This window comes from Stegostoma tigrinum, chromosome 47 (genome assembly GCF_030684315.1).
Source record: "Stegostoma tigrinum isolate sSteTig4 chromosome 47, sSteTig4.hap1, whole genome shotgun sequence".
NCBI classification, from domain to species: Eukaryota; Metazoa; Chordata; class Chondrichthyes; order Orectolobiformes; family Stegostomatidae; genus Stegostoma; species Stegostoma tigrinum.
Genome location: NC_081400.1, coordinates 1,792,062 through 1,817,327, shown reverse-complemented (window position 1 = coordinate 1,817,327; position 25,266 = coordinate 1,792,062). Strand labels below are relative to the sequence as shown.

The 25,266-nt window shown below is 54.2% G+C and overlaps 1 protein-coding gene across 1 annotated transcript in view; it reads left to right on the top strand.

Annotated features, from left to right (window-relative positions):
- ints3 (integrator complex subunit 3) overlaps nt 1-25,266 on the top strand; it is a 97,434-nt gene that overhangs the window by 45,182 nt on the left and 26,986 nt on the right. The window contains exons 18-22 of the mRNA XM_048525789.2: nt 9,649-9,752; nt 10,683-10,727; nt 11,611-11,730; nt 13,668-13,821; nt 15,459-15,527. Coding sequence (XP_048381746.1) covers nt 9,649-9,752; nt 10,683-10,727; nt 11,611-11,730; nt 13,668-13,821; nt 15,459-15,527 — 492 coding nt within the window. The remainder of the gene's footprint in view (nt 1-9,648; nt 9,753-10,682; nt 10,728-11,610; nt 11,731-13,667; nt 13,822-15,458; nt 15,528-25,266) is intronic.

The window sequence follows — 25,266 nt, the reverse complement described above, 5'->3', positions numbered from 1 at the left end:
ATTATTCCAATATAGTCACATCCCAAAAACACACCATTTGGCAAAAAGGCAAAGTCAGAAAACAAATTCTGTTTCGTGCAATCTAGCAGCCTAGGAAGAGAGCAAGCAGGTTTGATTGTAATCGAGAAAGGGGAAACAAAAGCTTCCAATTCTTCACAACAGCAACTGCTTAGAACTAAAGCTAAAAACGAAAGAAACTAGAAATCCTGGTTCTGAGATAGAGCTGGCCACACCCAGCCAGGCTGCTTCTATTGTTCCAACATCTTTTAAAAAGAAACCACCCCCAGCGCTCTCAAGCTGTTTACTCTCGTGGTTTTGGTAGATTGCTCAGTATCTCTGCCTTACAACCGCTCTTCAAAAAGAGACCTTTAAAGCCACAGCATCATAAATCCGAGACCTTTACAGGTTCCCAATCGCTGTGTGCACCCGTGAAAGTTTGAGACCAATTTTTACCCTGAAATTGAAGGATGAACTGTTAAACGTACTGTTTCTGAGGTGTGAGATGTATTATCGATTTTAAGCCCACATGTAAGGTTTAAGAGGAGTTGACCAGCTCACTTGGTGAGAGGATGTTTTAAAAAAACTAGAGGCTGCCCATTTAAGAGGGATCTCCCCCCCACCCCCCCGGTGCTTGTTGTTCTGTGGAATTCTGTTGCCCAGGGAACAGCTGGAGGCTGTCCCAATATCCATTCCGCGCTAAGTGAGGTGGGTTTTTGGACGCCTGAGGGCGTTATCAGGGCCAGATAGGAAGTGGACTTGAGCACATGCTCAGGCTGTGATCCTACCGAAGAGAGCAGCAGGCCTGAGGGACCGAATGGCCTACTGTAACAGGTATGTTTGGTTGTGTGTGTGCCTCCTAACAGACTGCAGTTTGTCCTTGATGTCGGCATAACTGCGATTCAGATCGTTCCCTGGGGTGTGTGATGGAGGACGGTAGCACAGGACAGCCAATATCCTTTAGACTGTTGATGCAAAGTTGTAGGCCAGGTATCACAAAATTACAAACTTTTAAGTCAGAGTTTAAGGGTGGATTTTGAGATCAGGTCAGCCTTTACACTGGTATAGATGGCGTTGCCAACAAAGGTGCCCTGGGCAAGGAAAGATTATTCTGACAGAGTCATATCGGGCTTAATATTAACTCCCTTTCTGCCCTTGGATGGTGTCAACGTTCCCTTTGTTCTCCTTTCAGGCTGCACAGGTCTGTGCGTGGCATAGACTTCGGGAATCAGGAACCAATGCCAGTGTTGGTGTGCTGGCAATGATTGCCGAGCACACAACATCGGAGCGGCTGTATTCCTTTCCTCTTTACTCCATCACGGGATGGCGGCGTCGTTGGCTAGGCCAGTTTTTATTGCCTCTTCACTAATTGCCCAAAGGGCAGTTAAGATTCAGCTGCACTGCTGTGGGTCTGGGATCACCTGTAGGCTAGCCCAGATAAGGATGGCAGTTTCCTTCCCTAAAGGAGATTAGTGAACCAGATGGATTCATGGTCATCATTTAATTCCAGAATTTTTTTAAAAATGAATTCAAACCCAGGACCCTAGAATGTTATCTGGGTCTCTGGATTAACAGCCCAGCAATAATACCACTCAGCCGTCTCCTCCCCTGCGCACGCAAGTTAAAGAGAGCGGTGCTGGCAGACCTGAGTTTCATTTCAGGTCTCCTGCGTTTGGAGTAGTTTGCTTTTATAAGTTTACGTGTAGGCCGCTCTCCCTGGAGTTTTCCTCCCACAGCCCAAAGACCCATATACAGTCCAAAGATGTGCAGTTTAGGGTGAATTGGCCATGCTAAATTACCCATAGTGTTCAGGGATGTGTAAATTAGGTGGGTTATAGGGGGATAGGTCTGGGTGGGATGCTTTGAGGGTCAGTGTGGACTTGGTGGGCTGACGGACCTGTTTCCACACTGTAGGGATTCTATGAAAAGAAGTGATTTGGTCCAAAGCTTTTATCTGAGGTTGGGTGATGCTAACGATATTGAATGGTTTGATGGAATAAATAGAGGAGCTGTTTGCTGTGGCTTCGGGGTCAGTAACCAGCAATTGGGGGTGGGGGCAGTTTTAAGGTGATTGGTTTTCTGTGGGGTGAGACTCTCCGACTGAGGGTGATGTTAAACCAGTCCGGGCAGGTAGGGGTCCGAGTGAGAGCCGGGAAAAAGATGCTGCTTCCAATTAAATGTAGCGATTCTCCAAGGACCTGAACCACAGCCTCCTCTCAGCAGCAGCTAATTAACTGTGGAGAGTTTAATCTGTCACACTTCACAGCCTACTGATGGAGATTGTCTTTGCTGTCTCCTGCAAACGTTTTTGTGCAAAGTCTTTGAAGCTGATTTGAAACCTGGAATGCAGTGTAAGGGAGGAGAGGGCTGTGCTCGCTGGGTGTGGGTCTGCTGTCACTGCAGGTAGCAGCCTCTTCTGCCTGCCCCCCCCTCCCCCCTCCGTGTGTATTTCCCCCATCCTCCCACCCCTCTCTCTCGCTACCCCGCTACACTTCTGAAGGGCCTGCTTCTGCAGTGGAGAAGGTCGCAGGTTCAGTTTCCCTCTGGAGACTCAGGCCCATAATCACAGAATCCCTACAGTGTGAAATCAGGCCCTTTGGCCCATCAATTCCACACCCACCCAGACCCCTCTCCCTGCCACCTACCTAATCTATGCAATTTAGCACGGCCTATCAACCCTCCTCTCTCTCAGTCCGAAGATGTGCAGGGAACAGGGAGCACCCAGGGGAAACCCACGCTGACACAGAGTGGGCAGACTCCACACAGACAGTCACCCGAGGATGGAATCGAACTCAGGTCCCAGGCACTGTGAGCCAGCAGTGCTAACCACTGAGCCCCCCCTAAATCGGGCCCAGTGTTCCCACTTCTCCCCCTCACTCACTGGTGAGGCTCTGTGCTGACTGCTCACATCTCATTCCTGACCAAGACTGAATATGCACAGGTCTCTCTCACAATTTTAAGAGGCCTTATGTTGTAATGGTTGGCCAGTGCAGTCCTGAGAGAGAGCTGGAACTGTCGAAGGTTCATTAACTGTTCTCCCCAGGCCCTAGCCACAGTCTGTGTGAAATGGCTCTCATGACACCCTCTTGTGAGTCATTGGCAGAGTTTTCCCAGTGTTCTGATTCCACGAATGTATCCTGCAACCAACACAAAAAACATTCCAACCATCGTCACGTAGTTTGTGTGATCGTGCAGTGTGTCCCTTGTACTTCCCGACTGAGAGTAGTTCTGGGTAAACCTTGTGCTGCCTGTTACTGAGGGCACCGCCCAAGAGGAGGGAACCTTTGCTCCACTTTGCTGACCCACCCACCCATCACCACAAATACCTGCCACCTGCACAGTCAGCCTCTGTTTTCCTGTGGTTGAATTAGAGTCAGTGATGTACAGACTCTTCAGTCCAACTTGTCCATGCCTACCAGATAGCCTCAATTAATCTCGTCCAATTATCCTGCATTTGGCCCATAAACCTCTAAATTTAGAACCCTACAGTTTGGAAACAGGCCCTTTGGCCCTACAAGTCTCCACCGAACCTCAGTGCATCCCACCCACACCCATCTCCCTATAACGCACCTAAGCTACACATCCCTGAACACTATGGGCAACTTAGCATGGCCAATCCACCTAACCTACACATCTTTGGACTGTGGGAGGAAACCCACGCAGACACGAGGAGAATGTGCAGACTCCACACAGACAGTCGCCTGAGGGTGGAATCGAACCTGGGCCCCTGGTGCTGTGAGGCTGCAGTGCGAACCACTGAGCCACCGTGCTGCCCCACTCTAAACCCTTCCTATTCACGTACCCATCCAGATGCCTTTTAAATGTTGTGCCTGTACCAGCCTCCTCCACTTCCTCTGGCAGCGTGTTCCATACACGCACCACCCTCTGTGTGAAAATGTTGCCCCTTAGTTCCCTTTCAAATCTTCCCCCCCCCCCCCCCCCTCACCTTAAACGTATGCCCTTCTAGTTTTGGACTCCCCTACCCTGGGGGAAAAGCCCTTGGCTAATCATTAATCATTCTAACCATGTCCCTCATGATTTTATAAACTTCTGTGAGGTTGCCCCCCCTCCTCTAATGCTCTGGGGGAGCATTGCCTAGGCCGATCTCAGGCATGGCACCCCCTTGCCTATGGCAGGCAGGCTGTTTCTGTCAAGTCATAGAATTGTATAACGCAGAAGATGGCTGTAGAGCCCATCAGCTCTGGAAGCAGCTGTTGTGAGGAGCACCCCAGCCAGACTCATCTACTCCATTCATCATATTGATCGCTGATCATCAACTCAGTGCTGTACTCTCCATCTCTCCCTGTGCCCCTTTGATACTGTGAACTGCTAGAAATCTATTTTTCTTGAATATTTTCAGTGACTTGGCCTCCACAGACTTCTGTGGTAGAGAATCCCACAGGTTCACTATCTTTTGAGTGAAGAACTGTCTCCTCATCTCAGTCATAAATAGTGTATCCTGTATTCTGCACAGAGGGGAAGACATTGTCCCTGCATCCATTCTGTTAGAGCCCTCAACCAGGTCCAACCCATCTCCCGCACTTCTGCCCTCGCCCTTCTCTTCCCTCCTGCAACAGCGACAGGGTTCCCCTTGTCCATTCCCACCAGCATCCACATCCAGAAGATCAACAGGTGCCGTTTCTGCCACCTCCAGCGAGATGCCACCACTAGACACACATTTCCCTCCCTTCTCTTGTCTGCCTTCCGCAGGGACTGTTCCCTCCGGGACACCCTGGTCCACACTTCCTTCACCCCTAACATCACCTCATAGCCCTGCGGCACCTACTGTAATTAGCGAAGGTGCAATACCTGCCCATTTACCACCTCCCTCTCCACTATCCAAGGGCCCAAACATACCTTCCAGGTGAAACAGCACTTCCCAGAATCTAGTCTACTGCATTCGCTGCACATAATGTGGTCTCCTCTACACTGGGGAAACGAAACGTAGACCAAGTGACTGCTTTACAGAGCACCTACATTCCGCTGACAAAAAAGACCTGAACTACCCGATGCCTGCCATTTTAACACACCACTGTGTTCTCCGGCCAACATCTGTCTCTGACTTGCTGCAATGTTCCAGCGAAGCCCAGCACAAGTTGGAAGAATACCACCTCATTTCCCACTTGGGGACTCTGCAGCTCTCCAGACCCATATAGAGTTCAATAACTTTAGGCCCTAAACTCTCTCGTGTCCTAGCCCCCACCCCACACACCAGGCCTTGTTACCAGAAGGATAACACTGTGTAGAGCTGGATGAACACAGCAGGTCAAGCAGCATCAGAAGAGCAGGAAAGCTGATGTTTTGGGTCTGGACCCTTCTTCAGAAATGGGGGAGGGGAAGGCAATTCTGAAATAAATAGAGTGGGGGGAGGCGGATGGACGCTGAATAAAGGAGCCAAGAGGTGGAGAGGAGACAGACAGGTCAAGGAGGTGGGGATGGAGCCAGTATAGGTGAGTCTAGGTGGGGAGGTAGGATGGGGTTGGTCAGTCAAGGGAAGATGGACAGGTCAAGGGGGTGGGGATGAGGCTGATAGGTAGGAGATGGGGATGGGGTAGGTCAGTAAGGTGAGAGGAGCAGCTATGTGGGAGAAAAGACAGACAGGTCAGGGAGGCGGGGATGAGCCAGGCTGGTTTTCGGGTGAGGTTGGGGGTGGGGAGATCTTGAAGCTTGTGAAGTCCGTGTTGATACCATTGAGCTGCAGGGTTCCCAAGCAAAATGAGTTGCTGTTCCTGCAACCTTAGGGTGGCACGTTGTGGCACTGCAGGAGGCCCAGGAAGGACATGTCGCCCAAGCAGTGTGAGGCGGCGTTGAAGTGGTTCGTGACTAGGAGGTGCAGTCGTTTGTCGCGAGCCCAGCATAGGTGTTCCACAGAGCGGTCCCCAAGGCACCGCTTGGTTTCCCTGATGTAGAGGGGGCCACACTGGGAAAACGTGGGTACAGTATATCACGTTAGTGGAAGTGCAGGTGAACGCCTGTTTAATGTGGAAGATTTTCCTGGGGCGTGGGATGGGGGTGTAGGGGCAGGTGTAGCACCACCTGTGGTTGCAGGGGTGGTGGGGCTAGAGGGGAGTGTGGAGCAGACAAGGGAGTCACTGACAGAGTGGCCCCCCCGGAAAGCAGATAAGGGTGGGGAGGGAAAAATGTCTTTGGTGGTGGGGTCGGATTGCTGATGGCGGAAGTGTTGGAGGATGATGCTAAGAATCCGGAAGTTGGTGTGGTGGTACGTGAGGACAAGGGGGATTCTGTTTTTGTTGTTATTGCAGGGAAGGGGTGTGAGGAATGTGCAGGAAACGCAAGAGATGCAGTTGAGGGTGTTTTCGACCACTGGAGGGGATGTTGCGGCCCTTGAAAAATGAGGACATCTGGGATGTCCGGGAGTGGAGTGCCTCATCTCGGGAGCAGTTGCAGCAGAGGTGAAGGAATTGGGAATAAGGGATGGCATTCTTGTAAGAAGGTGGGTGAGAGGAGGTGTATTCTAGGTAGCTGTGGGAGTCGGTGGGCTCGAAATGGATATCGGTTTCCAGGTGGTTGCCAGAGATAGAGAGAGAGAGGTATGGGAGGCGGTCCAGGTGAACTTAAGGTTGGGGTGGAAGGTGTTAGTAGAGTAGATGAGCTGTTTGAACTCCTCATGGGAGGACGAGGTGGCGGCAATACAGTCATCAATATAATGGGGGAGGACGTGGGCTTTGGGGCCAGTGAACTGCGGACGAGAGACTGTTTCCCATAGCCTACAAAGAGGCAGGCGTAGCTTGGGCCTATGCAGGTACCCGTGGCCACCCCCTTTGTCTGTAGGAGGTGGGAGGAGTTGAAGGAGAAGTTGTTAAGGGTGAGGACGAGTTCAGCTAAGTGGATAAGAATATCAGTGGAGGGGGTCTGAGTTGGGCCTGCGGGACAGGAAGAAGTGGAGGGCCTTTCGTCCATCTGCATGGAAATTGCAAGTGTATAGGGACCGGACATCCATGGAGATGAGATGTTGAGGACCAGGAATTGGAAGTTTTGGAGAAGGTGGAGGCATGGGTGGTGTCATGGATGTAGGTGGGGAGTTCCTGGACCAGGGTGAAGAAAGCACGCAGCACGCAGCATGCCATTACGCACCCTCTGTTGTTCGTCACTCCTAGTCCCCATGAGCAATTGTTCAGCCTCCCAGCCTGATCATTCGCAACTCCTTTGACTGTCCAACTGCTCCTCCCTCTCTGTAGACTCTATCCTATCGTTTACTCCTGACCCCATTCCTCTCTCTTTTATCCACATTTAAACTGAGCATTTCCCAAGCACCATCGGTTCTGAGGAAGGGTCACCAGACCTGAAACATTAACCCTGTTTTTTTTCCTTCACCGATGCAGTCAGGCCTGCTGAGCTTTTCCAGCAACTTTTGTTTTTGTTCCTGATTTATAGCATCCACAGTTCTTTTGGTTTTTTACTGTCATCGTTGGCACATTTTAGTGTGATCCCCTGTCATTTTCTAAGCTCCAGTGAATGTAGGCCTGGTCGACTTGGTCTCTCCTTTATACAGCAGTCCTGCCAGCCCAGTGGTCAGTTTGCTGCCCTCCCTCTGTGGATAGTAGATTTTTTTCTGGGGAAAAGAGCCAGTTAATTCCATGATTTTTCTTACAAAGTATGCATCCTGTTTTATTTAAGAAGCTACTGTTTAAATCTGTTTACATCAGCCTGCCAGCAACATACTCCAAATCTGATATCTCTGACTTGTGTCAAGACGTCCCAGGTTTGGATGTGTGTACGGTTACGTTTTACAGGACGTTCTGAAATAGCTGGCTCGGGGCCTTGCCTCTGCCTGGCATTTGTTTGCCTTTCTGAGTCTGCACTCAGTCTTAACCAATCAAGCAGAGAATTGGGGAGACAATGGCCTACTGGTATTATTGCTGCACTGTTAATCCAGAGACCCAGATAACATTCTGGGGACCTGGGTTCAAATCCTGCCGCAGTAGATGGTGGAATTTGAATTCAAGAAAATAGCTGGAATTAAGAGTCTAACGATGACTATGAATCCGTTGTCGATTGTTGGAAAAACCCCTCTGGGTCACTAATGCCCTTGAGGGAAGGAAATTGCCATCCTTACCTAGTCTGGCCTACATGTGACTCCAGGCCCACAGCCGATGTGGTTGACTCTTAACTGCCCTCTGGGCAATAAATGCTGCCTAGCCAGCAATGCCCTCATCCTGTTAATTAATAAAGACAAAAATGAGCATTTAGCACACACTCTGAATCACACACATAACAATAGAATGCTTTGTTAACCACTAAACAAAAAGCCAAAAGAACTGCAGATGCCGGAAGTCAGAAACAAAATCAGAAGTTGCAGGAAAAACTTAGTAGGTCTGGCAGCACCTGCTTTCTGGCCACGCACTGCCAGAGCTGCTGAGATTTTCCAGTAATTTCTGATGTTGCTTTATTAGCCCCTCACTTTTATATAGGGGGAGGGAGTAATGAAACCACCACCATTCCGCCTTGAAATGTGAGGAGCTAGCAATCAGGGCTCAGTGTGGATCGTTAGAAAGATGGACGTGAATTTCTGTAGCACCTTCCAGGGCCCTGGATGGTCCCAAAAATCAGTGGAAGTGCTTCAGGAGGAAGGGTGCTGTTACTTGTGGGGTGATTCTGGTATAATGGAAATATCCCTGGTACCTTCGGAAAAGGGTTCACTTCCCATTGTGGTAACTGGTACAATTTTAAATTCAATGCAGTTCATTAAATCTGGGCTGTAGAATGGGGAAGAAAGTCTGATACTTGTTACACAGTGTTTTTGCACCATCCTGGGATGTGTGTGTTACTGACAGTGTCACACTGATTGCCCATTATTCTTAACTGTCCAAGTGGCTCAATGAAGTCCCCATCCCAGTGAGAGTTTGGAGTGAAACAGAGACCAGACTGGCTAAGGGTGGCACATTTCATTCTCTATTTGTGTTTAAAATCTAAGTTTCACAGACCAGGAGGTTTAGAGGGGATTTGAGGAGGCTGTTTTTCACCCAGAAGGCAGTGGGAATCTGGAGTGCACAGCCTGGCGGGAGAGTTGAGGTGGGAAATACTTGGATGAGGGCTTGTAACTGTCTTACTGTTCGGGGCCATGTCCCAGGTTTTGGAACGTTGGATGGTGTAGGCAAGTCAGCACTGACTGTGTAACCGCTGGTGGTTTTGTGGCACTGTCACCGAGATCAGCTTTCTTGTCCGGACCTGCGAATCGATCTTAAATTCAAGTCCAGTGGTGGGATTTAGACCCAGAGGATCGGCTAGGCTCTCTGGATTCCTCGCCCAGTGACATTGGGTACAAGAGACCCCAGTTGCAGAGGTGCGGAGAGCCTAGTGAGCTGGAGGGGGATTCTGAGATGGGGGGAGGTGGTGTGCAGGTGAGGGAGTAAGAAGGGATTACAGGGGAAGTTAAAAGAGTGGGTGAGGTTTTTAAAACCGAGGTGCTGTGAGTTCTAGAGGGAATAGGTGTGTGTGGGAGATCTGACAGTGCGAGAGTGGGGAGAGTTTCAGATGCTCTGCAAGTAGCCACAGAGTCAACTGGCTGTACTAAATGCGACATTACGTGGCCATAATTCCCCAGAATACACACGCAGTATCACTGTCAGGAGTTATTGCTAATGAAGCCAAATTTATTTTCTTCTCTCTCACCACCCACCTTTCGAGAAGGACGATTTTGATACAGAGCTCATGGTGACATTGGCTTCCTGCCTCGTCGAGTTGTTCAAAGGACATTTCAGGGGCGAGGTCCTGCCAGAGGAGATCACCGAGGAGTAAGTGTCAGCGTCAGTATTATCCTCCTGTGCCATAATACCCACTCCACTCAGGGGAGTGGAGGGAGCCTGTTACTGAGTGGGTGGATAGAGAGAGAGAGAGAGAGACACTGTGTGGGTGTGAAGGGGAAACCATTAGGGACAAGTAAGAATTACTCCATGCCTGCCACATGTGTAGAGTCAGCTGACAAGCAGTCTGAGCCTGTCACTGCTGGCATCACACCTCTCAGTGAACCGTTCCTGTACTTCAGGTTACAACCCACACTGAAACTGTTGTTCAGCGATAGCCCTTCAAACGTGTACATATATGAACTTACTCCAAATGTTCAGTAGTTGAATGGAGGGCCGAAAATGAACTCTGGCCCTACGGCAGCCTGCTGGGTGAGAAAACTGTTCCATTGCAAAGTTGGCCTGAGGGCACAGCTATTCACATCCAATGCTGTCTGGGAAGTTCCCACCGCGTGTAAGTTGAAACTCTGGTCCCTGCTACGCATGGCCAGTGCCCGTGTCCTCATTCGGCATAAACTCCTGTTGTAGCCAGTTTTCCTTCTTTAACAGTTCCCATTCTCCTTTGAAATCCTTCCGTGTCCTCAGCCCTTTGTATCTCTATAGCCTGTTATCTGGCATACAGTTCTCGGTCTCTGCACTCTTACTGTTCCGAGTGCCTGAGCACCCCAAATTTCCATCGCCCACCTATTGAGGATGATGAGCTCTCCATTCCCTCCCTAAATTTTTCCATTAAACACACACTCACCTTTTATGGTGCTCCTGAAATCTGAATCCCTTGGCCAAGCTGATGTCCCCAATATTGTGTTACGTGCCTCCATGTTGGCATTTACCTGATCTGTGCTTCTGTGAAGTACTGCTTAATGTTTTTCTACGTTGAAGTGAATACTTGTTTCTGTGACGTGTGAACTGAATGTATTTCAGGTCTCTGGAGGAGTCAGTGGGGAAACCACTTTATGTTACATTCAGGTAAGGATACACTGGAGGGTTTGAGCTGTAGGGAGAGGCTGGGGCTATTTTCCTGGGAACGTCAGAGGCTGAGAGGTGACCTTGTAGAGGTTAATACAATCTTGAGGGGCCTGGATAGGGTGAATAGTCAATGCCTTTACCCCAGGGTAGTGGAGCCCAGAACTAGAGGGGCATAGGTTTAGGATGAGAGGGAAAGATTTTAAAGGGACCTGAGGGGTAACTATTTCACGCAGAGGGTAGTGCGTGTATGGAATGAGCTGCCAGAGGAAGTGGTGGAGGCTGGTACAGTTACAACATTTAAAAAGTGTCTGATCGGTAGACAAATTGGAAAGGTTCCGAGGGATATGGGCCAAATACTGGCAATTGAGACTAGCTTAGCTGAGGATATCTGGTCAGCATGGACGAGTTGTATCGAAGGGTCTGTTTCCGTGCTGTGCATCTCTGTGACTCTAATTATGAGCTGTACACATCACGGAGATCGTACGCTCAACCAGACACAAAGAAGCCAGCCGTGGTTTTGTTATATCACTGTTCGCTGCTGAATCCCAAACCTTCAGCCAGCAGGTGATGTGTTGCCACACCATTCCACTCCATGGGTCACTACTGCATCCAAGAAGGTGGTACTGAGCTGGCAGTTTGACCCACTGCATTTTGATTGGCACAGGTCAGTATCACAATGCTGTTCAGCTGGGAGGACCAGGATTTTGATCCAGTGACACTGAAGGGGTGGTCGATTTCTGAGCGGGTGGCTCAGGAGGAAATTGTCAGAGGGTTAGCTTTCCATGTACATGCCGCAGTGCCCTTGCAGGAGGAAGCCGTCCTAGCAACCACAGATACTGTTTGCAGTGTGATGCTCATGGTCGTTCTTGATGTTGTTATCCAGGAACTTGTGCCAGATGCAGGAGGATAACAGCAGTTTCTCCTTGTTGTTGGAGCTCTTATCAGAGTTATACCAGAAGCAGCCCAAGATTGGTTATCACCTTCTGTACTATCTGCGAGCCAGGTAGGCGGTCTTCTCACCTGCAGCTAACTAACACTCTCTGCTGCTGTCTCCCTGATCGAGGAGGGCCTATCCCCTGAGTAATGTTGCTGAGTGCTGCTAGGACGAGGCGTGTTGTAATTTTTATCCCTCTGCACTCTCCACCCCACCTCATCACATTCTTCCAGGAACAGCACAGGGTTAGATACAGAGTAAAAGCTCTCTTTACACTGACCCCCCCACCCCCAAAAAAAACAAACACTCCCAGGTCAGAAGCAACACCAGGTTAAGAAGGCAAGAAATAGGAGCAGGAGCAGGAGTAGGCCAGCTTGTCTGCTGAGCCTGCTCTGCTGTTCACTAAGATCGTGGGTGATCTTTCTGTGGACTTGGCTCCACTTTACCCACCCCCTCACCATAACCCTTAGTTCTTTTGAGGTTGTAGACTTAGTCGCTGAGCCGGTGTATTTGATTGCAGACATTTTGTCCCCCTGCTGGGTAACATCGGTGTTCCTCCAGTGAAGCATTGGTGTTCTGTCCTACTTATTTTAATGCCTCTGTTTGCTAAGGTAGTTGACATTACTTGTTCTGTTTGTCAGTGGTTTGTATATCGGGTCCAGTTCACTGTGTTTGTAACAAAACCGAGGCATTTAAATAACTAGCGGGACAGAACACCACAGCTGTACAGCTGCAACATAGCCTCCCTGTTTTTAAACTCCAACCCACTGGCAGTGAAGGTCAAGATTCCATTTGCCTTAATTGCCTGCAAACCAGCCTTCTGTGATTCATGCACAAGGACTCCCAGGTGTCTAAGTGCAGCAGCATGCTGTAATTTTTCACCATTTAATAATGGTCCATGATGCTGTTATTCCTACCAAAATGGATGACCTCCCATTTACCAACATTGTACATCTGCTAGACCTCTGCCCATTCACTTCACCTGTCTATATCCCTCTGTAGACTTTCAGCATCCTCTGCACATTCACTTCACCTGTCTATATCCCTCTGTAGACTTTCAGCATCCTCTGCACATTCACTTCACCTGTCTATATCCCTCTGTAGACTTTCAGCGTCCTCTGCACATTCACTTCACCTGTCTATATCCCTCTGTAGACTTTCAGCATCCTCTGCCCATTCACTTCACCTGTCTATATCCCTCTGTAGACTTTCAGCATCCTCTGCACATTCACTTCACCTGTCTATATCCCTCTGTAGACTTTCAGCATCCTCTACACATTCACTTCACCTGTCTATATCCCTCTGTAGACTTTCAGCATCCTCTGCACATTCACTTCACCTGTCTATATCCTTCTGTAGACTTTCGGCATCCTCTGCACATTCACTTCACCTGTCTATATCCCTCTGTAGACTTTTGGCATCCTCTGCACGTTTTGCTTTCCCACTCATTTAAGTGTTATCTGTGAACCTTGACACACTAGGTCCCCAGCTCTAAATCATCCGTGTATATTGTAAATGGTGGCAGCCGCAGCACTGATCCCTGGGGCACAGCGCTAGCCACTGATCACCAAACTGAAAAATACTCATTTATCCCCGTTCTTTGCTTCCTGTTAGTTAACCAATACTCCATCCCTTAGATAGAATAAAGCTCCCTCAATGCTGTCCCTATCAAACACTCCCAGGAACGGGGCAGTACAGGGTTAGATAGGGTAAAGCAGCTGACTGTATGGTACATCTTAACCAAGGTTTCTCAATGTGCTCCATATGGCCCTGGAGTGCCATGAACTTTCAGCTGCCAGTCCCGTTAACATAGCCTTGGACAGAGACGGCCCGGTTGTGGCCAAGTTGCTCTGTGCAGTAGTTTGCTGCCCACGATGAAATGCATTGAAACCAGCTGCTGACTTCTCCTTTCTCTGTGTCTCACACACAAGCCGTTGCTGAATTAGGGATCAGATTCGAGGCAGACAGCGTCCAGTCTCCTTATTGCTGTACCTGTTTTCTTTCAGTAAAGCCGCATCGGGGAAGATGAGACTGTATGAGTCCTTCGCCCAGGCAACACAGCTGGGTGATTTGCACACTTGTCTCATGATGGATATGAAAGCGTGCCAGGAGGATGACATTCGGCTGCTCTGCTATCTCACCCCTACTATCTATACATCGGTAAGGTCTTCTGCACATTAGCAGTCTGGGTATGGGGCTCGGTCTCGGGGGGTGGGGGATGGTGGTGGCACTGAGGGAGCGGGCTTGCTGTCGGAGGTCGGTCTCAAACACATGTCGAGGATTCACTTTTGGCAGAAGAGCAAAGGAGATTTCTCTGTCTCCTGAGGCCAGGTTTATTCTTTGCATTCAGAACTAGCCTTTGTGTCACTTAGAATTCTGCATGGCCAGAGACATTGACTTTCCAGAGAGAATGACTGGGCTGCCTTTGTGTAGCACCTACCATGACCTCTTGATGCTGCAGAGTCACTGAGGCATTGTCAGAGTGCTGTGGGACAGAGGTTTAACCAGGCAATCAGCCAGATTAAAACTCTACTGGACGTAGATCAAGTCAGCAGTCACCTGACACCAGGTTATAGCCTTTGCCTGCTGAAGGAGCAGTGCTCTGAAGCTAGTGATTTCTAATAAACCTGCAGGACTATAAGGTGTTGTGCAACTTCTGGCTGTGTCCACCCTGTCCAACACCAGCACCTCTGTCATGGATGTGCATAGGAGAGATGAGGTGCAGTGTAACAGAAGCAGGTGAGGCGATGACAGTCCTCACTGAGAGACCTTGCTGTGTGGGCATTGCCGAGATCACTGCCCTCACCTCCGAGTTTTGATGTGTACAGGGTGTGTCTTACCTACACCATGTAGGCAGCCCCCTGTGTGTGAGCAGATGTTGCCAGTGACAGCACACCTCTGCACCAGCCTGAGCAACGCTTAGCACCCTCGCTGTGCTCTCAGCTCTGGTGTCAGACTTGCCCACTCCCCTTCCAGGTCCACCCCGTTCCACTTGCCCTGAGTTCCCAGGAGGTGCAACTGCACGGGCATGGTTTGCGGTCCCTCCCGGGGGGAGTTGGGGGGGTCGGCGGGCGCAGTGGCGTGGCAGTAAATGCAGCCTGTGTTGTTAGCCAGTTTTGATAACCTGTACACCCAGTGTCTATTCCATATCGCCCAAGGGGGCATCAGCCCTGACTGGGTGCTCCTGTCCCTGTCATTTGAAACCACTGAGTTCTGACTCTGAGATGACCAGGTCCTGCCACTGGAGTCACCGCTCCCAGGTAGACCAATGGAATTTACACAAGAGTCTAACAGGATGACCCTCCCTGCGATCCTGGGAGATAATCCAAAAATCTATAGCCTTGTGGTGTAAATCGAAAATATTCCTACCATATTCCACAAATCTCCCCCACTCCCCACTGGACCGAGTCCCCCATTTTCCTTCTGCTGTCCGCAGGAGCCAGCTTCCATCTTCACCCCCAACTCCCCGTTCTCCCTCTATAAGGACTTTGAATAATGATGGGCCCCTGGCTCTGATCTTCCCCAAATGGAAACACCATCTCTGCTTCTACTGCAGTCAAGCACTAACATCTCACTTTGACCCCTTGAGGCTTCCCCTTCCAAAGGTAAAAGGCCCCATCCTGTCCAGTCTTTTCTGCATTATCAGCTCCTGCTGACTACGTTGGGAGGCTGTGGAGTGGGATTTTGTCCTGCGATAGTTGGGAGTAGGTTTTGAAGGGAAGCTCCTGGGTATAATGGCAGACCGGGCTCCTGTTGCTGTCAGCCCCTGTGTAATGTTGCTTTTCATCACATTCCAGTTCCCCGATGAAACATTGCGCAGCAGCGAACTCCTCAACATGATTGTTGCTGTCATCGACTCTGCACAGGTCAGTCTGCATCGCACCATATTGGGCAGCTAGTTGTCAGTGCCACACACCAGCCTCCACACCAGCACGAGTACTGCCACCAGCAACAGAATCCCCCTCACTCTCTGGTTCGGTGCAGCATGGGTCCAAAACTTGTGATCACAGGGCATTGATTCCGCAGCCATTGTCAGCACTCTGATCCCCAGAATTCATTCTCCGACACTGTTTTAACACATTACAGTCTTAGACAGTGACACACCTGTCCCCCACCGGTACTGTTCCCCCAGTGTTATACAGCGACAGACCTGTCCCCACCGGTACTGTACCCCAGTGTCATACAGTGACAGACCCGTCCCCACCGGTACTGTACCCCAGTGTTATACAGTGACAGACCTGTCCCCACCGGTACTGTCCCCCAGTGTTATACAGTGACAGACCTGTCCCCACCGGTACTGTACCCCAGTGTTATACAGAGACAGACCTGTCCCCCACCGGTACTGTACCCCAGTGTTATACAGTGACAGACCTGTACCCCACCGGTACTGTACCCCAGTGTTATACAGCGACAGACCCATTCCCCACTGGTACTGTACCCCAGTGTCATACAGTGACAGACCTGTACCCCACCGGTACTGTTCCCCCAGTGTTATACAGAGACAGACCTGTCCCCCACCGGTACTGTACCCCAGTGTCATACAGTGACAGACCTGTACCCCACCGGTACTGTCTCCCAGTGTTATACAGCGACAGACCTGTCCCCCACCGGTACTGTCTCCCAGTGTTATACAGTGACAGACCTGTACCCCACCGGTACTGTCTCCCAGTGTTATACAGCGACAGACCTGTCCCCCACCGGTCCTGTCCCCCAGTGTTATACAGCGACAGACCCTATATCCACCAGTACTGTACCCCAGTATTATACAGTGACAGACCTGTCGCCACCAGTACTGTCCCCCAGTGTTTTACAGTGACGGACCCGTCCCCCGGTGTTTTACAGTGACGGACCCGTCCCCCGGTGTTTTACAGGGACGGACCCGTCCCCCGGTGTTTTACAGGGACGGACCCGTCCCCCGGTGTTTTACAGGGACGGACCCGTCCCCCGGTGTTTTGCAGGGACGGACCCGTCCCCCGGTGTTTTGCAGGGACGGACCCGTCCCCCGGTGTTTTGCAGGGACGGACCCGTCCCCCGGTGTTTTGCAGGGACGGACCCGTCCCCCGGTGTTTTGCAGGGACGGACCCGTCCCCCGGTGTTTTGCAGGGACGGACCCGTCCCCCGGTGTTTTGCAGGGACGGACCCGTCCCCCGGTGTTTTGCAGGGACGGACCCGTCCCCCGGTGTTTTGCAGGGACGGACCCGTCCCCCGGTGTTTTGCAGGGACGGACCCGTCCCCCGGTGTTTTGCAGGGACGGACCCGTCCCCCGGTGTTTTGCAGGGACGGACCCGTCCCCCGGTGTTTTGCAGGGACGGACCCGTCCCCCGGTGTTTTGCAGGGACGGACCCGTCCCCCGGTGTTTTGCAGGGACGGACCCGTCCCCCGGTGTTTTGCAGGGACGGACCCGTCCCCCGGTGTTTTGCAGGGACGGACCCGTCCCCCGGTGTTTTGCAGGGACGGACCCGTCCCCCGGTGTTTTGCAGGGACGGACCCGTCCCCCGGTGTTTTGCAGGGACGGACCCGTCCCCCGGTGTTTTGCAGGGACGGACCCGTCCCCCGGTGTTTTGCAGGGACGGACCCGTCCCCCGGTGTTTTGCAGGGACGGACCCGTCCCCCGGTGTTTTGCAGGGACGGACCCGTCCCCCGGTGTTTTGCAGGGACGGACCCGTCCCCCGGTGTTTTGCAGGGACGGACCCGTCCCCCGGTGTTTTGCAGGGACGGACCCGTCCCCCGGTGTTTTGCAGGGACGGACCCGTCCCCCGGTGTTTTGCAGGGACGGACCCGTCCCCCGGTGTTTTGCAGGGACGGACCCGTCCCCCGGTGTTTTGCAGGGACGGACCCGTCCCCCGGTGTTTTGCAGGGACGGACCCGTCCCCCGGTGTTTTGCAGGGACGGACCCGTCCCCCGGTGTTTTGCAGGGACGGACCCGTCCCCCGGTGTTTTGCAGGGACGGACCCGTCCCCCGGTGTTTTGCAGGGACGGACCCGTCCCCCGGTGTTTTGCAGGGACGGACCCGTCCCCCGGTGTTTTGCAGGGACGGACCCGTCCCCCGGTGTTTTGCAGGGACGGACCCGTCCCCCGGTGTTTTGCAGGGACGGACCCGTCCCCCGGTGTTTTGCAGGGACGGACCCGTCCCCCGGTGTTTTGCAGGGACGGACCCGTCCCCCGGTGTTTTGCAGGGACGGACCCGTCCCCCGGTGTTTTGCAGGGACGGACCCGTCCCCCGGTGTTTTGCAGGGACGGACCCGTCCCCCGGTGTTTTGCAGGGACGGACCCGTCCCCCGGTGTTTTGCAGGGACGGACCCGTCCCCCGGTGTTTTGCAGGGACGGACCCGTCCCCCGGTGTTTTGCAGGGACGGACCCGTCCCCCGGTGTTTTGCAGGGACGGACCCGTCCCCCGGTGTTTTGCAGGGACGGACCCGTCCCCCGGTGTTTTGCAGGGACGGACCCGTCCCCCGGTGTTTTGCAGGGACGGACCCGTCCCCCGGTGTTTTGCAGGGACGGACCCGTCCCCCGGTGTTTTGCAGGGACGGACCCGTCCCCCGGTGTTTTGCAGGGACGGACCCGTCCCCCGGTGTTTTGCAGGGACGGACCCGTCCCCCGGTGTTTTGCAGGGACGGACCCGTCCCCCGGTGTTTTGCAGGGACGGACCCGTCCCCCGGTGTTTTGCAGGGACGGACCCGTCCCCCGGTGTTTTGCAGGGACGGACCCGTCCCCCGGTGTTTTGCAGGGACGGACCCGTCCCCCGGTGTTTTGCAGGGACGGACCCGTCCCCCGGTGTTTTGCAGGGACGGACCCGTCCCCCGGTGTTTTGCAGGGACGGACCCGTCCCCCGGTGTTTTGCAGGGACGGACCCGTCCCCCGGTGTTTTGCAGGGACGGACCCGTCCCCCGGTGTTTTGCAGGGACGGACCCGTCCCCCGGTGTTACGCAGGGACGGACCCGTCCCTACTGTCCCCCGGTGTTATGCAGGGACGGACCCGTCCCCCGGTGTTATACAGGGACGGACCCGTCCCCCTGGGCACAGTACCCCAGTGTTATACAGCGACAGGCCCGTCCCCCATCGGGTACTGTACCCCAGTGTAATACAGCGACAGGCCCGTCCCCCATCGGGTACTGTACCCCAGTGTAATACAGCGACAGACCCGTCCCCCACTGGTACTGTACCCCAGTGTAATACAGCGACAGGCCCGTCCCCCTGGGCACAGTACCCCAGTGTTATACAGCGACAGGCCCGTCCCCCATCGGGTACTGTACCCCAGTGTAATACAGCGACAGGCCCGTCCCCCATCGGGTACTGTACCCCAGTGTAATACAGCGACAGACCCGTCCCCCACTGGTACTGTACCCCAGTGTAATACAGCGACAGGCCCGTCCCCCTGGGTACAGTACCCCAGTGTAATACAGCGACAGGCCCGTCCCCCATCGGGTACTGTACCCCAGTGTAATACAGCGACAGACCCGTCCCCACTGGCACTGTACCCCAGTGTAATACAGCGACAGGCCCGTCCCCCATCGGGTACTGTACCCCAGTGTAATACAGCGACAGACCCGTCCCCCACTGGTACTGTACCCCAGTGTAATACAGCGACAGACCCGTCCCCCTGGGTACAGTACCCCAGTGTAATACAGCGACAGGCCCGTCCCCCATCGGGTACTGTACCCCAGTGTAATACAGCGACAGGCCCGTCCCCCATCGGGTACTGTACCCCAGTGTAATACAGCGACAGGCCCGTCCCCCATCGGGTACTGTACCCCAGTGTAATACAGCGACAGACACGTCCCCCACTGGTACTGTACCCCAGTGTAATACAGCGACAGGCCCGTCCCCCATCGGGTACTGTACCCCAGTGTAATACAGCGACAGGCCCGTCCCCCATCGGGTACTGTACCCCAGTGTAATACAGCGACAGACCCGTCCCCCACTGGTACTGTACCCCAGTGTAATACAGCGACAGACCCGTCCCCCTGGGTACAGTACCCCAGTGTAATACAGCGACAGGCCCGTCCCCCATCGGGTACTGTACCCCAGTGTAATACAGCGACAGGCCCGTCCCCCATCGGGTACTGTACCCCAGTGTAATACAGCGACAGGCCCGTCCCCCATCGGGTACTGTACCCCAGTGTAATACAGCGACAGACACGTCCCCCACTGGTACTGTACCCCAGTGGAATACAGCGACAGACCCGTCCCCCTGGGCACAGTACCCCAGTGTAATACAGCGACAGGCCCGTCCCCCATCGGGTACTGTACCCCAGTGTAATACAGCGACAGGCCCGTCCCCCATCGGGTACTGTACCCCAGTGTAATACAGCGACAGGCCCGTCCCCCATCGGGTACTGTACCCCAGTGTAATACAGCGACAGACCCGTCCCCCACTGGTACTGTACCCCAGTGTAATACAGCGACAGACCCGTCCCCCTGGGTACAGTACCCCAGTGTAATACAGCGACAGACCCGTCCCCCACTGGTACTGTACCCCAGTGTAATACAGCGACAGGCCCGTCCCCCATCGGGTACTGTACCCCAGTGTAATACAGCGACAGGCCCGTCCCCCATCGGGTACTGTACCCCAGTGTAATACAGCGACAGACCCGTCCCCCACTGGTACTGTACCCCAGTGTAATACAGCGACAGACCCGTCCCCCTGGGCACAGTACCCCAGTGTTATACAGCGACAGGCCCGTCCCCCATCGGGTACTGTACCCCAGTGTAATACAGGGACGGACCCGTCCCCCTGGGCACTGTACCCCAGTGTAATACAGCGACAGGCCCGTCCCCCATCGGGTACTGTACCCCAGTGTAATACAGCGACAGGCCCGTCCCCCACTGGCACTGTACCCCAGTGTAATACAGCGACAGGCCCGTCCCCCATCGGGTACTGTACCCCAGTGTAATACAGCGACAGACCCGTCCCCCACTGGTACTGTACCCCAGTGTAATACAGCGACAGACCCGTCCCCCTGGGTACAGTACCCCAGTGTAATACAGCGACAGACCCGTCCCCCATCGGGTACTGTACCCCAGTGTAATACAGCGACAGGCCCGTCCCCCACTGGTACTGTACCCCAGTGTAATACAGCGACAGGCCCGTCCCCCATCGGGTACTGTACCCCAGTGTAATACAGCGACAGGCCCGTCCCCCATCGGGTACTGTACCCCAGTGTAATACAGCGACAGGCCCGTCCCCCATCGGGTACTGTACCCCAGTGTAATACAGCGACAGACCCGTCCCCCACTGGTACTGTACCCCAGTGTAATACAGCGACAGGCCCGTCCCCCTGGGTACAGTACCCCAGTGTAATACAGCGACAGGCCCGTCCCCCTGGGTACAGTACCCCAGTGTAATACAGCGACAGACCCGTCCCCCATCGGGTACTGTACCCCAGTGTAATACAGCGACAGGCCCGTCCCCCATCGGGTACTGTACCCCAGTGTAATACAGCGACAGGCCCGTCCCCCATCGGGTACTGTACCCCAGTGTAATACAGCGACAGACACGTCCCCCACTGGTACTGTACCCCAGTGTAATACAGCGACAGACCCGTCCCCCACTGGTACTGTACCCCAGTGTAATACAGCGACAGACCCGTCCCCCTGGGTACAGTACCCCAGTGTAATACAGCGACAGACCCGTCCCCCATCGGGTACTGTACCCCAGTGTAATACAGCGACAGGCCCGTCCCCCATCGGGTACTGTACCCCAGTGTAATACAGCGACAGGCCCGTCCCCCATCGGGTACTGTACCCCAGTGTAATACAGCGACAGGCCCGTCCCCCATCGGGTACTGTACCCCAGTGTAATACAGCGACAGACACGTCCCCCACTGGTACTGTACCCCAGTGTAATACAGCGACAGACCCGTCCCCCATCGGGTACTGTACCCCAGTGTAATACAGCGACAGACCCGTCCCCCTGGGTACAGTACCCCAGTGTAATACAGCGACAGACCCGTCCCCCATCGGGTACTGTACCCCAGTGTAATACAGCAACAGGCCCGTCCCCCATCGGGTACTGTACCCCAGTGTAATACAGCGACAGGCCCGTCCCCCATCGGGTACTGTACCCCAGTGTAATACAGCGACAGACACGTCCCCCACTGGTACTGTACCCCAGTGTAATACAGCGACAGACCCGTCCCCCTGGGCACAGTACCCCAGTGTAATACAGCGACAGACCCGTCCCCCATCGGGTACTGTACCCCAGTGTAATACAGCGACAGACACGTCCCCCACTGGTACTGTACCCCAGTGTAATACAGCGACAGACCCGTCCCCCTGGGCACAGTACCCCAGTGTTATACAGCGACAGGCCCGTCCCCCATCGGGTACTGTACCCCAGTGTAATACAGCGACAGGCCCGTCCCCCATCGGGTACTGTACCCCAGTGTAATACAGCGACAGACCCGTCCCCCACTGGTACTGTACCCCAGTGTAATACAGCGACAGACCCGTCCCCCTGGGTACAGTACCCCAGTGTAATACAGCGACAGGCCCGTCCCCCATCGGGTACTGTACCCCAGTGTAATACAGCGACAGGCCCGTCCCCCATCGGGTACTGTACCCCAGTGTAATACAGCGACAGGCCCGTCCCCCATCGGGTACTGTACCCCAGTGTAATACAGCGACAGACACGTCCCCCACTGGTACTGTACCCCAGTGTAATACAGCGACAGACCCGTCCCCCTGGGCACAGTACCCCAGTGTAATACAGCGACAGGCCCGTCCCCCATCGGGTACTGTACCCCAGTGTAATACAGCGACAGGCCCGTCCCCCATCGGGTACTGTACCCCAGTGTAATACAGCGACAGACCCGTCCCCCACTGGTACTGTACCCCAGTGTAATACAGCGACAGACCCGTCCCCCTGGGTACAGTACCCCAGTGTAATACAGCGACAGACCCGTCCCCCACTGGTACTGTACCCCAGTGTAATACAGCGACAGGCCCGTCCCCCATCGGGTACTGTACCCCAGTGTAATACAGCGACAGGCCCGTCCCCCATCGGGTACTGTACCCCAGTGTAATACAGCGACAGACCCGTCCCCCACTGGTACTGTACCCCAGTGTAATACAGCGACAGACCCGTCCCCCTGGGTACAGTACCCCAGTGTAATACAGCGACAGACCCGTCCCCCACTGGTACTGTACCCCAGTGTAATACAGCGACAGACCCGTCCCCCATCGGGTACTGTACCCCAGTGTAATACAGCGACAGGCCCGTCCCCCATCGGGTACTGTACCCCAGTGTAATACAGCGACAGACCCGTCCCCCACTGGTACTGTACCCCAGTGTAATACAGCGACAGACCCGTCCCCCTGGGCACAGTACCCCAGTGTTATACAGCGACAGGCCCGTCCCCCATCGGGTACTGTACCCCAGTGTAATACAGGGACGGACCCGTCCCCCTGGGCACTGTACCCCAGTGTAATACAGCGACAGGCCCGTCCCCCATCGGGTACTGTACCCCAGTGTAATACAGCGACAGACCCGTCCCCCACTGGTACTGTACCCCAGTGTAATACAGCGACAGACCCGTCCCCCATCGGGTACTGTACCCCAGTGTAATACAGCGACAGGCCCGTCCCCCATCGGGTACTGTACCCCAGTGTAATACAGCGACAGGCCCGTCCCCCATCGGGTACTGTACCCCAGTGTAATACAGCGACAGACACGTCCCCCACTGGTACTGTACCCCAGTGTAATACAGCGACAGACCCGTCCCCCTGGGCACAGTACCCCAGTGTAATACAGCGACAGACCCGTCCCCCATCGGGTACTGTACCCCAGTGTAATACAGCGACAGGCCCGTCCCCCACTGGTACTGTACCCCAGTGTAATACAGCGACAGACCCGTCCCCCTGGGCACAGTACCCCAGTGTAATACAGCGACAGGCCCGTCCCCCATCGGGTACTGTACCCCAGTGTAATACAGCGACAGGCCCGTCCCCCATCGGGTACTGTACCCCAGTGTAATACAGCGACAGACCCGTCCCCCTGGGCACAGTACCCCAGTGTTATACAGCGACAGGCCCGTCCCCCATCGGGTACTGTACCCCAGTGTAATACAGCGACAGGCCCGTCCCCCATCGGGTACTGTACCCCAGTGTAATACAGCGACAGGCCCGTCCCCCATCGGGTACTGTACCCCAGTGTAATACAGCGACAGGCCCGTCCCCCATCGGGTACTGTACCCCAGTGTAATACAGCGACAGACCCGTCCCCCACTGGTACTGTACCCCAGTGTAATACAGCGACAGACCCGTCCCCCTGGGTACAGTACCCCAGTGTAATACAGCGACAGACCCGTCCCCCATCGGGTACTGTACCCCAGTGTAATACAGCGACAGGCCCGTCCCCCATCGGGTACTGTACCCCAGTGTAATACAGCGACAGGCCCGTCCCCCATCGGGTACTGTACCCCAGTGTAATACAGCGACAGACACGTCCCCCACTGGTACTGTACCCCAGTGTAATACAGCGACAGACCCGTCCCCCACTGGTACTGTACCCCAGTGTAATACAGCGACAGACCCGTCCCCCTGGGTACAGTACCCCAGTGTAATACAGCGACAGACCCGTCCCCCATCGGGTACTGTACCCCAGTGTAATACAGCGACAGGCCCGTCCCCCATCGGGTACTGTACCCCAGTGTAATACAGCGACAGGCCCGTCCCCCATCGGGTACTGTACCCCAGTGTAATACAGCGACAGACACGTCCCCCACTGGTACTGTACCCCAGTGTAATACAGCGACAGACCCGTCCCCCTGGGCACAGTACCCCAGTGTAATACAGCGACAGACCCGTCCCCCATCGGGTACTGTACCCCAGTGTAATACAGCGACAGACACGTCCCCCACTGGTACTGTACCCCAGTGTAATACAGCGACAGACCCGTCCCCCTGGGCACAGTACCCCAGTGTTATACAGCGACAGGCCCGTCCCCCATCGGGTACTGTACCCCAGTGTAATACAGCGACAGGCCCGTCCCCCATCGGGTACTGTACCCCAGTGTAATACAGCGACAGGCCCGTCCCCCATCGGGTACTGTACCGCAGTGTAATACAGCGACAGACCCGTCCCCCACTGGTACTGTACCCCAGTGTAATACAGCGACAGACCCGTCCCCCTGGGTACAGTACCCCAGTGTAATACAGCGACAGACCCGTCCCCCATCGGGTACTGTACCCCAGTGTAATACAGCGACAGGCCCGTCCCCCATCGGGTACTGTACCCCAGTGTAATACAGCGACAGGCCCGTCCCCCATCGGGTACTGTACCCCAGTGTAATACAGCGACAGACACGTCCCCCACTGGTACTGTACCCCAGTGTAATACAGCGACAGACCCGTCCCCCTGGGCACAGTACCCCAGTGTTATACAGCGACAGGCCCGTCCCCCATCGGGTACTGTACCCCAGTGTAATACAGCGACAGGCCCGTCCCCCATCGGGTACTGTACCCCAGTGTAATACAGCGACAGGCCCGTCCCCCATCGGGTACTGTACCCCAGTGTAATACAGCGACAGACCCGTCCCCCACTGGTACTGTACCCCAGTGTAATACAGCGACAGACCCGTCCCCCTGGGTACAGTACCCCAGTGTA